Here is a 16812-nt window from a genome sequence, read left to right on the forward strand (position 1 = left end):
CTACCCAGGTATTTGGTTGGTAGGTAGATACTTGAGTACGAGGTAAGTCGAAGGTACCTATTAGTTACGAGTCACGATTGGAGAAGCTGCTGCTGGGGGCGTGGCAAATAAGACATCACGTGAAAAGAATTGAGGCCAGCGGCAGGCTATGTTTCGGCCTTCCTCTCCACTAATAATAAATCTTGCGACCGTGCGGAATATTGTACGAAGTATACATTTTTAGATCATCATTCTTGACAATTCACGTCTCACTCAACAGACAGAAGAGTCGAGGAAACTCATTTATTTTGGTATCCTCTTTCCTTGCCGATATGTGTGTTATAGCACAGTAACACCAACTTATTCAAGCCCCCATTCTAGACCGACTGCTACCAGCCACTACATTGGAATACCAACATCTAGTGTCGTTGGTATCATTCGATCTTCGACAAATCCGTTGAGCTTTGCAGTGAAAACCGATGATGTTGCAAAACCCATTCATTGTAGGAGTGGGGGAGACCGATCGATTAATATGAATTGTAGGAATTTTTCATCTCATCCACAGTGCCTTCTTACAAAGCCTCGACCCCAAAATCTCCTTCATAAACCTCTCTATCTTTCATCTTTTTACCCTTCGTTGGAATCATTTGATGTCCTTATCTCACACATGGTAAATGAGTAGGAGACGAAGGAAGTGGCGTGATCCCACGACGTTTCAAGGGTTCGAACTGGTACAAATTGGTACACAATGGAATCATTATCAAATCTTCCATGCATTTGAGTAACGAATGCTGTGCTTGCACGTAGTACTACTAGTTTTTGTGTTTTGCATTATGATGCATTCAATGCGGATTCGAAGTCGAAATACCAACAAATCATCATGTACATGCACAATGTATAGTTCATTGTTGGCAGTGTAAAAAAAACAATTGATATCTACTTTGGTGTTGCTATGCAAGCTGAGGTATACGATGGGCCCCTGCAGTGCAGTCATCCTTTAGCTGCGCCTTACCTCAAGGTGAGATTCTTACTTTAATTGGTAGCTTCCATTGACACGAAAGTCTTACATACCGCAATTATTCTAGAAATTCAATGTCACATTGTCAAGGGATTAAACCTGTGTTTGAGGACTAGATGTAATCTCGACATGATCAAGTCAAGGTAACCTAAGCTTGACATGGAGGCTTATGTATCTCCCAGCTTCACGGGAGGGCTGAGTGCCAATCGCTAGAAAAATGCTGGAAAACTCTATCAGTCTCGATTATTACACATATAGGACGGACAGAATCCTTCATGATGGCCTGTTGTGCAAAATTGCTTTCAGTCATATTCATCTTGTGAATCCTGCTTTCTAATCTTTAGATCGGCCGTCATCACCTACCTGTGGCCACAGGTTCTTCCTAATATCTCACCCTCTAGATTATTGATGAATATACAACTCTGAGCACTTAGATATGGCGAGTTCCTTGCGACTTTCGAGGCGACGACAACGTTCTAGCTCATTATTTACTTTGTGGGATGGACAATTGACTGGTTCGATGTCTGCGATACTGGTTATTTTGCTATGTCTGGTGCAGCCATCGTGGCAACAGAAAGATCCTTTGAACGATTTTTGTAGGAGATGGGGACATCAAACGACTGTCATTGATCGGCAATTACTTATAGATGGCGGAATGCTCGATTGGAATCCATTGTCGCAGAATCCAGCTAATTACTCTAGTAAGTTATGATCAGCAAAAAGACATCATTGGACCATGAATAACACAACTGATGCTACGATAGACTCTTGGCTTTTATATAATGATCTCGACACAAGTCCGGCGGGGCCAGGAATGCCTCAGTTACACGCCAATCTTTCAAAGAATGCATCGATACCGAATGTGAGTGGAGGTGTACTTTGGGGAGATGAGGTCAACAAGAGATTCTATCTTTTTGGCGGCGACAACTTCGGCAGTTCACCAAGTGCACCCAATCTTTATTCATACGACCTGCTGTATAATCAATGGGAAAATTTTGGTTCGCCTAACAATGGTGTTACGAGCGTTTCGTATGGCATGGGAGTTGGTATTTCCGATCTAGGGCAAGGTTATATGCTTGGCGGATGGCAAAGCAATGCTTCAATTACGGGATGGACTGGACCGCCTCTCGCAACAAGCGGCTTGATCAAGTATGATTATCAGAGTGGAACATGGACAAACAATACTGGACCAGATCAGATTGGAAGAGCAGAGGGTGCCATGGTGTACCTCCCGGCGAGTCGCACCGGGATTCTTGTCTATTTTGGAGGTATACAAACGCCATACAACAATGAGACAATAGTAGCATCACCGATGAACCAGATTCATATTTACGACATCCAAAGTTCTATATGGTACACTCAAAACGCAACTGGGGATATTCCTGGAAACAGGAGGAGGTTTTGCGCAGGTGCTACTTGGGCAGCTGACCAGTCGTCATACAACATGTAAGTATCACATCGTCATGTTATTTATGGAATTTTGCTGATATTTTAAGTTACCTCTATGGAGGTGCTGGCTTTGGAGCGAATTCTTCGGGATATGATGATCTCTATATTCTCAGTCTTCCTTCATTTACGTGGATTAAGTGGTGGGAAAACGCTCCAAGTTCTGCAAGACCACACAATATGTTGAGCTGTAACGTGATTAATAAAGCTCAGATGCTTATCGTGGGTGGATCGTTTCCAAAAGATCAGTCTACTTGCGATAGTCCATCGTCCTGGGGAACGCATAATGTCAATCTCAACGAACCAGACCCAGGTCAGGCTTCATTCAATCCATGGAATACCTATCAACCGGATCTTACCTCATACGCCGTACCTTCAGCTATCATTTCTGTTATTGGTGGATCGTACGTATTGATAGTCCGAAAGCTGAGAGAAAATGCTGACAATGACGTAGTCCTACGGGTGGTGCAACCATGCAAGCTCCTGCTACTGGTTTTCAAAACAGCGATTTGAATGTGTACTTTTCGCAAAAAGCATCTGCCGTGAATCGTACACCCACTAGAGCAATTACTACTGCAACTGCTTCTTCAACATCCAATCCTTCTGGAAACAAGTTGGGCCCTGGTGCAATTGCTGGAATTGTTGTAGGAGTAGTCGTTGTAATTGTCGGCCTTCTAGCTGCAGGTTTCTGCATCTTTCGTATCCGTAAAAGTCGTGCTCACGTACCAGATGTCTCTGCGCCAATTGTGCCTGCATATAACCCTGGGAACGCAACCAAAATGTACCCACAACGACCCGATCGCAGTTACGATCCTCAAAATCCTCACATTGCGCAACAACGAAGTACGTCAGCATACCAAGTACTTCCTTCACATGCGCCTGATCCAGTCGAGCTATCCGGGACCAACTCGAGTTTAGGAAACTACACATCAGTTAATGCCGATGGAAATCCGGTACATAGTCCAAATCCAGATGGTGTACCTCCATATACAAATACCTGGCACCACCCAAACTCACCACCTCAGGATCGGAAGAGTTTTAGTCCTATATCTCAACATAATCAATTTTCACCAGTGCCAACGGAATTGGACGGCGAAAGTGCTATATTTTCCGCATCTCCCACGCCAACATATTCAACATTAGGAAGAATGACATCGAAAAAGATAACCCCAATACACGAGACATATTATTCTTCTTGACGATAATTCATTTTGCTAGCTTCCGTCTTAGCCTTATATCACTTTTTTCTTAGCGAGCGTGTGATGGGTCTGTATATACATGAATTTTGGCGTTTTCAAACAAGGACCTGTTGAGGAGGAATATTATTACTTACTTACTTATTATTACGAACGCCCAAGTTAACGTTCGTCTATTTTCTGGATGTTACATATCGATTTGCCAACGCAGTTGGATGGATTTAGTTGAAATTAAAGCTACGATATTTTTGAGATTTTATTGTGTTCCTGCTCTGTGCCTCTGTTCTCTAAACCACATGGCAAATTAACTCCCCAAAGTTGGGGTAGTCATTTATCTCCATGATTCTGCCCTACTATAATATAACTCTGATCAGTGCTTAGAATTCATTTCGTCCGATCTAGATCTAGATATCAAGGATTCTGCGCTTGAGCCAAGACCAATCCCCCACGTTTGTCACTTGTGCAACTTCCAAAGGATTACAATATCATACTGATCCAACACTACGATAAAGGTTCCTGAAGATTCAACCTTGTCGCCGAACGACATGTTTTCATTGGAGTATAGTGATATCGGGCGTTCTGTTTATGCGCGAGACAAAATTCTGTGTTGCAATGTACGGCCGATTTTCTGATGTACGTAGGTAGTACTTGATATACAATATGTAGTACTAACGAAGATTGTCCTCCTTTCAAAATACCCCTCAGTTTGCATCTCTGTTTTCTGTTTTCCTAGGAATAAGGGACTGATACTTTAGCACTAAATTTTCATTTCTGGGCATCTATTTCCTTGTTTATGCGTAGCCTCAGCTTAGCAGAATCCATTCTTATACGAAATTATCGTGAAACTATTCTACAATGCCTTACACAATCATTATTCTCTGCATCGTCGCTTTCGAAATACTCCGAAGAATATGCATTTCCATATACACTGCATTCTTCACCCCGCTTTCCAAAGTCCCTGGTCCCTTGAGTCTTAAACTATGCGGGAGTATATGGTTATATCATACCTTGCGGGGAGAAACAATGAACATCGCCCCGAAACTTTTCAAGGAATATGGTGATGTTGTGAGGATTGGTAGATCTTTGTTCTCACAGTTCACAAGCTATGGGTGTTAATAATGAATAGGTCCAAACGAGATAATGGTCTCTTCGAAATCCGCCATCCAGAAAATTGTAGTCGAAGACGATTTTAGGAAAAGTCCGCTCTATACTCTTACTCAGGAAGATCAACATGTGAGTAATTTATTCACGGAGACCGATACCAGGGTTTATAAACAGAAGGTGTGTATCCTGATCCCCCCATTTTCTATATTGATTCCATTGAGAATCCATAGTATAGAGGCTAACGACACACATTAGAGGAGACCTTTGTCCGCCGGATTCTCCATCTCCTTCTTAAACGCAATGGAGCCACTCATGAAATCATGTGTTAATTTCATGGTTGAGGTATTAGAATCGAGATGTGTTACGGATATCGAGAGTGAGGATGGCAGGGCTGTAGTTGACATGTTTTCCATGCTTGGGAATCTAACAATGGACGTAATGTCTGCGACTCTTTTTGGCGGATCATTCGGTCTTGTCATCAATGAAGATCCACATGTGAAAAACTTATTCCTCGATCGTCTACGTAGGGTATATATCGATGTCATCCTGCCGTTCATCAAATATATTCCTTTCGTACCAAGTCCGGTACAGGAAATGGATCGCATGATTGATGAGATTATTAGAACCAGACGAGCAGAGATGGGAAGAGGTAGAACGGGAGTGGATGGAGAGAAAGCAAAAGAGAAAGAGGATTTGTTACAGATATTTTTGAATGCGAATGAGAGTGATCCAAAGGGGTTTACCGACAAACATTTAATGGAGGAAATGAGGCTTTTCATGTATGCTCCCCTTTTGATCTCACACAAGGAAACACCTAACCCTCTTACAGGATCGCCGGCAGCGACACAACGGGCACAACTTGCACTTTTACACTTCTTCTTCTCCTTAACAATCCCTCTAAACTACAACTCCTTACACAAGAGATCCTCTCTGCATTCCCATCCAAGAGTGATACCATCACCTTTGCAAATACACAAGAATTGCCATATTTGAATGCCGCGGTTAATGAGAGTATGAGACTCATGCCGATGGTTGTTTCGGGGTTACCCAGATATACCAGTGAGACGAATTGGGTCGATGGGTTTGAGATTCCGGCTCATGTATGTCTTCAATCCCCTTTCTTCCTTCTATTCTTCCACGTATCCTCAGTATCCCTAGAGCTTAGATATAACAATGAACCACAATGAGAAAACGATAATGCTAACATCAAAAACCAACCAGGTAACAACCTACGCCTTCCCCAACATCCTCCAAGTCGACCCGCGCATTTGGCCCGACGCCGATTCATACATTCCAGAGCGCTGGCTCGATGACTACAAAGGTGTACCTGTGGATAAAAAAGCATTTCTGCCGTTTTCGGGCGGAGTAAGAAATTGTATTGGACAGCAGTGAGTCTTCCTTTCCTCAGTTCTCCATCTTGGAACTCCGATTAAAAGATGAAAATACTAACGCGAAAACTTAATAGATTCGCACTTCGCGAAATCCGTCTCATCCTCGCTACGGTGATTAGAAGATTCGAATTAGACTTGATACCGGGACAAAGTCATGAATTGAGGGTTCATGCCGTGCCGTATTTTAAGGAGGGGAAGTATTTGATGGGAGTGAGGATTAGGAGGGAGTAGGTGATGGGTGAGGATGTGATGGGATGGTATGGCTGGTTTGGATTTGTATGATTGGACTGGAATTTTGAGGTATGGGTAGATAGTGTGATGGATAATATATTGGATTTGAAATTTGGTGGAGAGAGGTATTGGTAGGTGGTTGGGATTATTAGTCTATAGTTTGATTGATGAATATTGAATTTTCACAAATTCGTTGATTGAGAATCTATCGTGGCTAGGGATTTTGACCGTTTCATACAGCGAGTGTGATTGTCCTACGAGAGTTGTGGGTGTGGTATTGTTAGCACTGAGCCATGCCTAAAGCCGCTAGCTAGTTAGCTACCAAGATCATCCATCGGTAGTCGAGCACTGCCAAACACAACCTACAAGAATCAAATCTACCAAGAAATCCTGAGAATCAATAATATTTGTTGAAGTTGCATAGCACCATAGCTGCATTAAACTAGACATTTTCTGCGATTCCCGGGCCGACGTTCAAGTGTTGGCATTCGAGGGATAAGTAAGACACGGTCCATACAAGTAAGTGTACCTAGTATATTTTAAGGTGGCGATCGGCCAAGCTTGATATACGTCGCCAATCGACGATCTTTGAGCAGGGCTGAGATGGACTCGTGTGGTACAGCTTAGATGGGGTGATCTTCATTCTATAGCGGTCAGAATGCATTCCATATTGTATTCATCGTGTATGTTATGATCGGGTATCTCATGGGGTTGCTACGGGGGCGGGATGGGCTAGTTTGTGTAGACCGCATAGTATTCGCGTACATGGATTGAAACATATTGTGTAGATGAGGTGGTTGGGATGGGAGATCGAAGGGCTATGTTTCTGAGACTTGAGTGTAGACTGCGCTCATGTGAGGTATGTATGCCATGATATCCTTTATACTTTAGCTAGATATCTGAACAGAAAATCTGTTCTCTATTCAATTTGCCATTCTCTCGATTCGAGTCTAAAGTTATATATATATATTGATTTACTATCATTACAATCTTCCGCCACATAATAATGGCGTATTGCGAGGAAAAAGTCCCGTTCGAAAACAACCTACATGCTACTCAAAATCAACATGGAAATCCATTTTCAAGCTACAATACCACCTCCACAATACTCTCTGATAACGAAATTTCTTCCCAAGCACAAGAATCCACCCATCACAGTCCACCACCCGATTACTCACACCCAAAACTTCCCCGACCTGTTGCAGTACCCCAAATCGTAGCTGGAATCGGAAAGCCATTTGCTCGTATATACGCACCCGCACTCTCTGACTACAACATCAACTCGCAAGATTTTGTGGAATTCATTGACAATTTGAATGTCGTTGCCAGTGAAAACCCGCCTGTACAGATTACCGATCTAGTGGGTGATGCAATAGACACGATATCATATCACTGGGCTCAACTCACCGAAAGCGGTGTTCAAATTCCCACCCATCTAGGGAGCGCAGCCGTGACCAAGAGTAGAACTGATACTTACATGCAAAATGCCAATGCGAAATTGTTTGCTCCCCGAGGACTTAAGGCTTCGATTGCTACCATGGAAGCTATGGCTGCTGTATTACAGCTACCGCCTGATACACTGAGATTGGTAGCAGTAACTGATGAAACTACGTTTGCTGCTGTTTTGGAAAGACGGATGAGTGCAGTCAGACCATATGTGATGGAAACAACACTTGATGTTCCTCCGCCCGCTGCACAAACGAATGAAATGGCGCAGATGAGTGCGGCTCAAGTAGAGAGACAGATATTTCGAAATGACAATCGAGCTCGGAGAGAAGGGGATAAGATGACGGCGAAGAGCGATAAGCGTGAAAACAAAGCACAGAGAAAGATCGAGAAGGTAGAAAGAGAAATGAGGAGGTTGGATTTTGGAATTGAGAGATCGCAAAGAGAGCTCGGGGACTTGAGATTGAGAGAACCTGATAGGAAGGGGGATAAGACAGAGCGGAAGTTGGAGAAGGAGAGGAGGAAGTTAGAAGATGCGAAGGGGAAATTAGAGTATACGAGAGGTGAGAGGAATGAGGGCGTGAGTGATGGAGGGAGAGAAGACAGGAGAGAAGTCGAAGATAGCAGATTGAAAGATAGGAAGGCATATAAGGAGGTGAGACGGTCAAAGAAGATCTTGTGGATCCTGATTGAGAACCTTTAAGAGTCTTCTTAAGTTGAAGGAGATTCTTTTGTACACTATGCCGCTAGCTTTGGAAGAGCTCATGTTCGAATCTCATTGTCAAGTCCATCAATGAGCTCAAAGTTCCCGCTACAGATATTGTGATGTATTGAACAGCTTCGTACTCTTCTAATTTGCCCCAAGCGTTATCTGAGTTGAATGATTGAGAGGAAGCTTTGAAGATTGAAAAAATAATCCATTCTGCGTTTGAGATCATCTGAATGTTCTGGTTGTGTTTAGAAATTTTAAAGTTTCTCATAATTAACCTTAGATCATAGTCCAGGCTATTGGAAACTCTAAAACCCTTGATAACTAAGCATAAATCGATTGATATCAATACAATCATCAACCTAATCCGAACTCTTCTGTGGACCTAGTTGGCGCAATAAAAATATTCTCTGAAATAACATTTGCTTCATTCAAATACGAGGGGAGCTGATTATACTACCGGTGATGCTAGAGCTAGTGATCGGAACTCGGTGTGAAATACTCTAACCAATCAACAAGCTCTTCGTCGCGTCTCCTGAATTGTTGTACAACTCCATCTCTCATCTCATGTTAACCAGAAAAATTATTTCGAAAGAATAACATTTGAAGTATTCTATGCAGCAATTCTCATAATGGCGCCGAACGCAACTACTCAACCTCTTCCTTTTCACCCTTATTATCCTTTAGATCTCGAAATTCCACATTACCTTGCCAACCAATGGATACATTAACATTGGTCTCGATATTCGCTGCAGGATGCACTGCCATTTTCTCAAGTACTTATTTACTGGTGATGAGAGTTAGACCAAGAATCTCAACAGCTGATTTATTGACTGTTCTCTGGTTTGTTTTATGTATATCACCTTCTGAGATTTCCATCTGCCATGAATAAAATAGCTAACCCAAGTTCCCAGGCGGTTGCATTCACCTCTTCTTCGAAGGATACTATGCCTACAATTTTCGACGCATGCCACTCATGCAAGATCTCTTCGGCCAACTCTGGAAAGAGTATTCACTATCTGATTCGCGATATCAAACACAAGATGCTTTCGTTCTCTGCATGGAAACCATTACTGCAGTATGTTGGGGCCCTTCATCATTTATCCTCGCGGCCATGATTGCGACGGATCATTCGCTCCGATATCCTTTGCAGGCAATCATATCGTTGGGTCAATTGTATGGAGACGTGTTGTACTATGCGACATGTTTGTTCGATTTCTATATATTGGGGTTGGAGTATTCAAGACCGGAACCTGCGATTTTCTGGGGATATTTTGTTTTTATGAATTCTTTTTGGATTGTGATTCCTTGTAGTAAGTTTTTGATCGCGAGAGACGTGGTAAAGAGTAACTTCTAACAGCTTGTAGTACTTCTGTTCAATAGTGTAAGGGTAACTGGTAGAGCATTCTCGGCGTTGAAGAAGATGGAAAAGACATTGAAGGCAAATACAAACGGCAATGCTTCTTTGAAGAAGATGATATAATCGGAAGCATATAACCGGGCGGTTTACCTCGGCATATCATTCCAGGATTACTCAACCGTTGGATCACTCACCTATTGGTCCAATGATTTGAATCATTTGGTTATCAACCTTCTGTTTCTGTATTCACTTCGCAATGCAACCAACCGTTAACCCCACCATGGGATTACAAATACAACTTCCTTAATATAAAAACTCCAGAACTCCCTCAGTTGTCTTTCCTTTCTTGGTATCCTTCATCCTTGACTCCGTATTTCCTATCCAATCCATACCTGACCACAATTAAAAATGTCTCCATACAAAACCCCGCCCAGAATCCCCAGCGGGAACTGCATTATCAAAAGATCCGCCAACCCTATTTTCTCCACTCACCATCCGCGATGTCACGTTTCAAAATCGCATCTGGGTAGCTCCTATGTGCATGTACAGCGCGAACGACGGACACCTTACTGATTTCCATCTTGTGCATTTGGGTGCCTTTGCTTATCGCGGAGCGTCTCTCACTATTATTGAAGCTACTGCTGTCCGCCCGAAGGCCGAATCTCTCCCGGTGACGCAGGCTTGTGGGAAGATGCACAGATAGAGGGGTTCAAAAGGGTAGCGGATTTTGCACATGGCCAAGGACAGAAAATCGGAATTCAATTGGCTCATGCGGGAAGAAAGGCTAGTACGTTGCCTCCTTGGATGGGACCTAGAGGAAAGAGTGCTGTTGCAGAAGAAAAGGATGGAGGATGGCCTAAGAATGTTAAGGGAATGAGTGCGTTGAAATGGGGTGAAGGTTATGCGGAGCCTAATGAAATGTCACTTGAGGACATTCAAGATGTCATTGATGGATTCCGTGATGCGGCTAAGAGAGCTGTGGCAGCGGGAATTGATGTGATTGAAATTCATGGTGCTCATGGATACTTGTTGCATTCCTCTTTGAGTCCGGTCACCAACAAACGAACCGATCAATATGGAGGAAGTTGGGAAAACAAAATTAGAATGCTGACCGAGACGATCAAGGCTGTGAGAAGTGTGATTCCAGAGGGAATGCCTTTGTTGCTCAGAATCAGTGCTACAGAGTGGTTAGAAGATGTTGAGAGCTGGGATATTCCAGATACTATCAAATTGGCAAAGTTGCTTCCAGCACTTGGTGTTGATTTACTCGACGTCAGTTCGGCAGGTAATTCGCCAACCCAAAAGATCGGAATGCATACAAATTACCAGATTTCTATTGCTGGGGAGATCCGTGCAGCGTTGTTTAAAGAAGGGATCAAAGACCTGAAGATTGGGTGTGTTGGTATGATCACAGAAGCTGAGGCTGCAAAATCTCATTTGGAGGATGAACCAACTACATACCCCAACGCAGGAGAAACAGTAGATGTTAAAGATGAACAAGGAAAGATCGCAAAGGCCGATATCGTTTTGGTTGCTAGACAATTTATGAGAGAACCTGAGTGGGTTTTTAGAGTCGCTTATAGATTGGGCGTTGAGGTTCAATGGCCTGTTCAGTATTTGAGAGCAGGCTTTTTGAAGGGCTCTGTTATTTAATACAGGATAGATGGGTGGTGCTCATAGACATAGAGGTCCTGTGATATATATAGATCGCTCTTATAGAAATTCTATCTCAGTCTACAAAGTTTGAAGTGTATGTGTATAAAAGTCTCTTCCTCCCACTCAAGGTTACACTTCAACGTCGAGAGTTCAATATCGCTTCTCACTAATCTCAGTAATCATTCCGCACAATGTTGCCAATAGTCTGGATTGCAGTCTAACAATATAAAGTCTTGAAAATTTGAAAGCAATTGCAATCTTACAATAGTTCAATGTTCCAATCAGATAATTTGAATGTTCTAATTGGTTTGGAAATTTGGTAATCTTCATTGTTGAACTGCAGTTCGGACTATCAGACACCCTGATTCCGCAGCTTATAACCTCAGCATCTTCTCTACCTCCTCAAACCACAAAATTGACCTTCTCCCCCTTCAGATACCCCTCGAAAATCTCAGCAATAGCCTTAACACATTTCTCCTGGCTATCCCTCCCAAACCAAGCCACATGAGGACTAACAATCAAATTTCTAACTCTCTCTTCTCCCTCCCCCTAACCAACGGACTTCCTCTCCTCTCCACCGGTTCCCTTTCAAAAACATCCGTCGCCGCTCCCAAAATCTCTCCGCCATCCAGCGCCCTCGCCAAATCGGCTTCATTTACCACTCCGCCGCGGGCTACATTCACGAGAATAGCATCGCGACGCATCAGCGATAATTCAGGCGCGGAAATGAGATTCTGAGTTTCCGGGGAGAGAGGACAGGTGAGAATAATGGTGGTGCATTGAGTGAGGATGGAGGAGAAGGCGGTTCGGCCCGCGCGTGCTTGCGCTTGGGGAATGGATTTGCGCTCGGAGAGAAGTACTTTCATTCCGAGAGCGGTACAGAGGTTGGACATTGCAAGTCCTGTTTTTTGGGTTAGTCGTTTTTCTCTCTCGTTTAGGCAATTTTGTTTGTGAATACACAACTCTTGAATTTACGAAACTCCTAATCCGGAAGTCGAGATCCCCGCCATCAAGCGATAGGAGGTGTCCTCGAAACAAAACCAAGAATCACAAAACTCCCCATCCCATTCGTCAGAAAAGTAAGAGAAGAGAAAAGAGAAAAAATCACCCACCAATCTTCCCACCGCCTACAATTCCCACAACCTCACTTCGACAACTCCTCGCGCCGCCACCTTCCCAAGTATTCATTCCCAGAATGCCCGTTCCCTGACTCGCCCACTGTTCCGCCCTCATCGTCCACTCATGCATACTAACCACATCTCTCTTGACCGCAAAATAAAGCGCCAATGCGTGTTCCGCCACGGTTTCCGTATTCGTGTCCGGCATGTTGGAAACTTGAATGTTGTTTTCCGCGCAGTAGGCGAGATCGACGTGGTTTGTGCCGACGGAGGTGATGATGATGAGTTTTAGTTGGGAGGGGGGGAGGAGAGAAAGGGTTTCGCGGGTGAGCGGACAGAGGGAGGTGAGGAGGATGGTGGCGGGGAGGATGCGCGCAGGGATGAGGGGAGGGGCGTATGTGGGTAGGGAGTGTAGGTGTGTGGGGCAGGAAAGAAGTTAGAAGGGAGAGGATGGTAGTTGGAGTCTAGGTAGACGATGGTTTCGCCGGTTAGAGGAGGCGGAGCGGACATCTTGGAGGAGATTGGGATGGGATTGTGATTGTGATTGTGATATCACGGGGAACGATGATAGTTGTGGGAGCGGAGTATGTTGATGGAAAGATTTTTATGATGTGGGGTGGAAAATGCGGGGCGTGAGGGGAAGATAAGATAGAGGATAGATGAGGAATCAAGGAAGATTGCAAGAAATTAAGTGAAGATATTGATGCACATGCGATCAACGAGCACGCACGTATGCCCCACACCGATGAAACAAGTCAAAAACTTTCCCAATAACCTCAACAGACTTGGCGCAAATCCTGTGAACAATGTGATATTTGTCATTTGTGTAATTCCCATTCACCAACCATCTATAACATGTTTGGCGAAAGGTCTCAAAAGATAGGACCGCACGTAACAAACAGGACATGTAAGTAGTAACTGTCACTTACCTAAGAAAACAAATCAAGATGAATGTTACGTCTAGATGCAATCTAGAATGGTAAGCCAAAGCCTAGAGTTCGTCAACAGTGCAGAGCCTAAGTACATGGACATTGGACATAATAATGGGGTGAAAACATCCTAACTTCTTCGGAAGAATGGGAGTTTCGCTTGCAGTGTAATGATGTAATTGTTAAATGCAGTCTCCCTTTGCGGTCCGCTGCTTGCTCGCTTAGCATTCAATCATATCCTCTATACGTAGGAGAAAACAAAGGCCAAAGTTGATCACCCTTATAAATTCTACGATAAATCAATCATCCAAAAATTATAAGAGACCATGATATTAAACAAATCCTCAAATAATCTTTAGTTATAGTACAAATTCAATTTTCAATTCTCTGGATTGATACGGAACAATTAGATTATTGAAGAGCTTCGCTAATAATCAATTCCGGTCTGTTTTTTTCTCCTACGAACAGAACCTTGACCTTTTACGGGACTTGATTCCTGATTCTCGCTCATCTCAATGACAATCAAGACCATGGCATTATTATATTATTTCTAATATTTTAGACCTCTTTTCAGGCATGAACTTTGTTTTCATGTACAAATCACATAGTCAGATAATCAGTCTACTTCATATCTAAATGATGAGCATACTAGTCAAAACCCCCATTTCATTTCACTATCAACGACACCTATTTCTCGGATTACCTCACTTCATATCACGAGACCCTCGTTCCCAGATTCCCCGTACTCAAAAACCCTTTATTCCCCATAGCGCCCCGCCACCCTATACTCAACACGCCAAATATCAATCTTCCATCCACAATTTCGCTTGCTTTTCCCCCCTCTACACTATCCGCGACTTCCTCATCATCCCCAGTAACTTTTTCTTCAACCAAAAAGCAAACCTGTCGAATGTCTCCTGGTGCTAATACCGGTCTCTCCAATTCCACATCTCCTCCATTTTTCTTTTCTGAATCGGAAAGTACAATCTCCCAATTTAAGCTTGTAGCATTGAATCCTTTGGTAGTGGTCAAATGAACTAAAGTCAATGTAATAGGGTTATCTTCTGTGATATTCTCTAATTGGGCTTCCAATGCATATTTCTTGGATGCAGAGGTATTCAAAGAGGTAGATTTTGGAAAGGGCAATGGTCCGATTTTGGTACGGACGACGAGACATCCTTTGCAGATGAATTGATATAGTTTGCGAAATGTGCGAGTGCGTGGAGGAGAGGACGGAGACGATTCGGTATAGGTTACTGTGACAGCAAGAACGTGGGAGCCTTCTTCTTTGAGATCAAAATGGAGGACCTTCTGTAATGAACTCTGAGATATGATTTCTGCTTCCGAGGTTTCTTCCCCTGAGGTGGTAGAGACTTGTGGGGAAGACTCAGGACCGGAAAGAGGGAGCAATATAGGAGTTGGTGTAGAAGGGATCTTCATTTCTGCAGTGAGAGTGATATTTGATATTATTTTGGTGGTATTGGGCGAGGTCGCGATGTCCGGAGAGGTGTGGGTTTGAGCTGGTTGGGAAACAGGAGGAGGGAGCTCATTATTAGCGCAAAGAGTACAACTGAATGTCTCTCCTACATATGCAGATCCAAAAGCTGGAGGAAGTGTGAGAAGAGGAGAGAGAATAAAGTTCGAAGGGGTGGGAGATGGGTATGAGAGAGAGGCTGAAGGGCGGGAAGGCTGAGATTTAAAGGTGGTGAAGGAGATGGTGTGGGAAGTGGATGTTGAATTGAAAGCGATGGACGGGAAAGTCTGTTGTTGCAATTAGTATTTAAGGCAACTTTCATAAAAAAGCAGAGTAAATCGCAAGAGAGAACCAAATACTACATACCTTAAAACCTTCAAACTGACAGAATGAGGTTCCTTCACTCCGTCCAAGGTCGAGGTAGTCCGTTGATGCGACATATTTAAGGATATATACGTGTCTCGTGCTTATCTCATGGAAATCAACGATCAATTCTTAATCATACAACGAATATAACCGTCACAAGCTTTTTAGTTGTCTGTTGTAAGAATCCTGTTCTCAATTGTAGGTTTTGAAGTCTAAATCATACAAGGTCTAGAATCGAACAAGGCTGAATGTCCATACAGACGTTCGACTATTTACTGCCATCTTCACCGCCTCCTTATCGCTCGTTCCTTACCTTATCGATACACCGCGGCTAAAGTTTCACATCCTTTCACTCGTCATCACATTTTTTTCTCACATTTTCACTCAAAATCACGAATATCGATTCTCAAATCCCATCAGACCAATATTACTCTATAATTCCCTGAAATAAAAATGGGCGACGCCGGCCCTTCGATACAGGAGACTTTTCAGAAGTCTACTCAAGGAATTCCATTAGCTCGCTCCACAGGACTTATGCTAATCCTCGATACTCCCAAAGGTAATGATGATAGGTATCGATACTATATCTACGACACTCCCACCTCACACCTTATATAAACAACCATTTACGTCGAATTGCAACTTCGTTCTTCACAAATCAAGTATCACTGATTCCCATTACAATAGGCCGAGGAGTATTTGCCTCTAGAGACATCCCCGCCCGTAGCGTGCTAGAAGTATGCCCAGTATTAGTTTTAGATCCCCGTGAGAATGAAAATCACATAAAAAAGACGGATTTATATCATTATACGTAGTGAGTTAGCCTGGTAGCGCTTTTGTTTGTTGATACGAATCTATGTAGACTCACTGGTGAATAAGTCTTGCTGATAAAGATGGTTTCTAGTAACTGGCCATACAAACCTAAGAGTCATGTCGAGGGCTCAAATGGGACGACAAAACCACCTACCACCACCCAAGCCGTGATACTTGGGCTAGGTAGTATGTTCAATCATTCAACATTACATCAAAATGTTGGATGGGAGAGAGATGTTCAAAATCTCCTCATGACCTATACTGCACTAAGGGATATCAAAGAAGGAGAGGAATTATGCATCTCATACGGATCAAGGTTGACATTCAAGGACACTGAGGCAGATGCGCTGAATGAAGTTGAGGACGAGAATGAATTATTAAGTAGAATTGAGTTGATTGATTGACCATTACTTTCCCATTTTCAAATGCATAATGCTACCTATAATTGAGAAACTTTTCAATGTTCTGTTTGGAGAGAGACATGACCCTTCTGGGCCTGAATGCTCTCAATGTACTCCAAAAGATGTAAGTACAAGTAAGAAGTATCCATAAAGTTCGGCTTTCAAGACCTAGAGC

General features: G+C 43.1%; 7 protein-coding genes across 7 annotated transcripts; 5 read left to right on the forward strand and 2 right to left on the reverse strand.

Moving 5' to 3' along the window:
* Positions 1 to 1433: 1433 nt before the first annotated feature.
* On the forward strand, positions 1434 to 3642 carry Bfra_011128 (putative cell wall anchored protein; the record flags this gene model as incomplete). The annotated part of the gene is made up of 4 exons (XM_037341458.1): positions 1434 to 1698; positions 1762 to 2443; positions 2494 to 2847; positions 2898 to 3642. 4 exons carry the CDS (start codon positions 1434 to 1436, stop codon positions 3640 to 3642), a joined length of 2046 nt encoding a protein of 681 aa, XP_037188270.1.
* An 852-nt stretch (positions 3643 to 4494) lies between these two features.
* Bfra_011129 (putative cytochrome p450 family protein) lies at positions 4495 to 6365 on the forward strand (the record flags this gene model as incomplete). Its single annotated transcript, XM_037341459.1, has 6 exons — positions 4495 to 4714; positions 4766 to 4920; positions 4999 to 5522; positions 5573 to 5843; positions 5965 to 6131; positions 6209 to 6365. The coding sequence occupies 6 exons, from the start codon at positions 4495 to 4497 to the stop codon at positions 6363 to 6365; spliced, it is 1494 nt and encodes a 497-aa protein (XP_037188271.1).
* Positions 6366 to 7371: 1006 nt separating this feature from the next.
* Bfra_011130 (uncharacterized protein) lies at positions 7372 to 8514 on the forward strand (the record flags this gene model as incomplete). Its single annotated transcript, XM_037341460.1, has 1 exon — positions 7372 to 8514. The coding sequence occupies one exon, from the start codon at positions 7372 to 7374 to the stop codon at positions 8512 to 8514; it is 1143 nt and encodes a 380-aa protein (XP_037188272.1).
* Positions 8515 to 9238: 724 nt separating this feature from the next.
* Positions 9239 to 11533, forward strand: Bfra_011131 (putative nadph dehydrogenase protein; the record flags this gene model as incomplete). Its single annotated transcript, XM_037341461.1, has 4 exons — positions 9239 to 9374; positions 9435 to 9833; positions 10315 to 10550; positions 10580 to 11533. The coding sequence occupies 4 exons, from the start codon at positions 9239 to 9241 to the stop codon at positions 11531 to 11533; spliced, it is 1725 nt and encodes a 574-aa protein (XP_037188273.1).
* A 405-nt stretch (positions 11534 to 11938) lies between these two features.
* Positions 11939 to 12862, reverse strand: Bfra_011132 (putative glycerate dehydrogenase protein; the record flags this gene model as incomplete). The annotated part of the gene is made up of 3 exons (XM_037341462.1): positions 11939 to 12047; positions 12068 to 12437; positions 12649 to 12862. The coding sequence occupies 3 exons, from the start codon at positions 12860 to 12862 to the stop codon at positions 11939 to 11941; spliced, it is 693 nt and encodes a 230-aa protein (XP_037188274.1).
* A 1435-nt stretch (positions 12863 to 14297) lies between these two features.
* Positions 14298 to 15497, reverse strand: Bfra_011133 (putative duf974 domain-containing protein; the record flags this gene model as incomplete). The annotated part of the gene is made up of 2 exons (XM_037341463.1): positions 14298 to 15344; positions 15417 to 15497. The coding sequence occupies 2 exons, from the start codon at positions 15495 to 15497 to the stop codon at positions 14298 to 14300; spliced, it is 1128 nt and encodes a 375-aa protein (XP_037188275.1).
* A 379-nt stretch (positions 15498 to 15876) lies between these two features.
* Positions 15877 to 16640, forward strand: Bfra_011134 (putative histone lysine methyltransferase set7 protein; the record flags this gene model as incomplete). The annotated part of the gene is made up of 3 exons (XM_037341464.1): positions 15877 to 15982; positions 16111 to 16237; positions 16328 to 16640. 3 exons carry the CDS (start codon positions 15877 to 15879, stop codon positions 16638 to 16640), a joined length of 546 nt encoding a protein of 181 aa, XP_037188276.1.
* Positions 16641 to 16812: the final 172 nt, after the last annotated feature.

The sequence above is a fragment of the Botrytis fragariae genome (genome assembly GCF_013461495.1).
Source record: "Botrytis fragariae strain BVB16 chromosome Unknown tig00000225, whole genome shotgun sequence".
In the NCBI taxonomy this organism is placed as follows: domain Eukaryota; kingdom Fungi; phylum Ascomycota; class Leotiomycetes; order Helotiales; family Sclerotiniaceae; genus Botrytis; species Botrytis fragariae.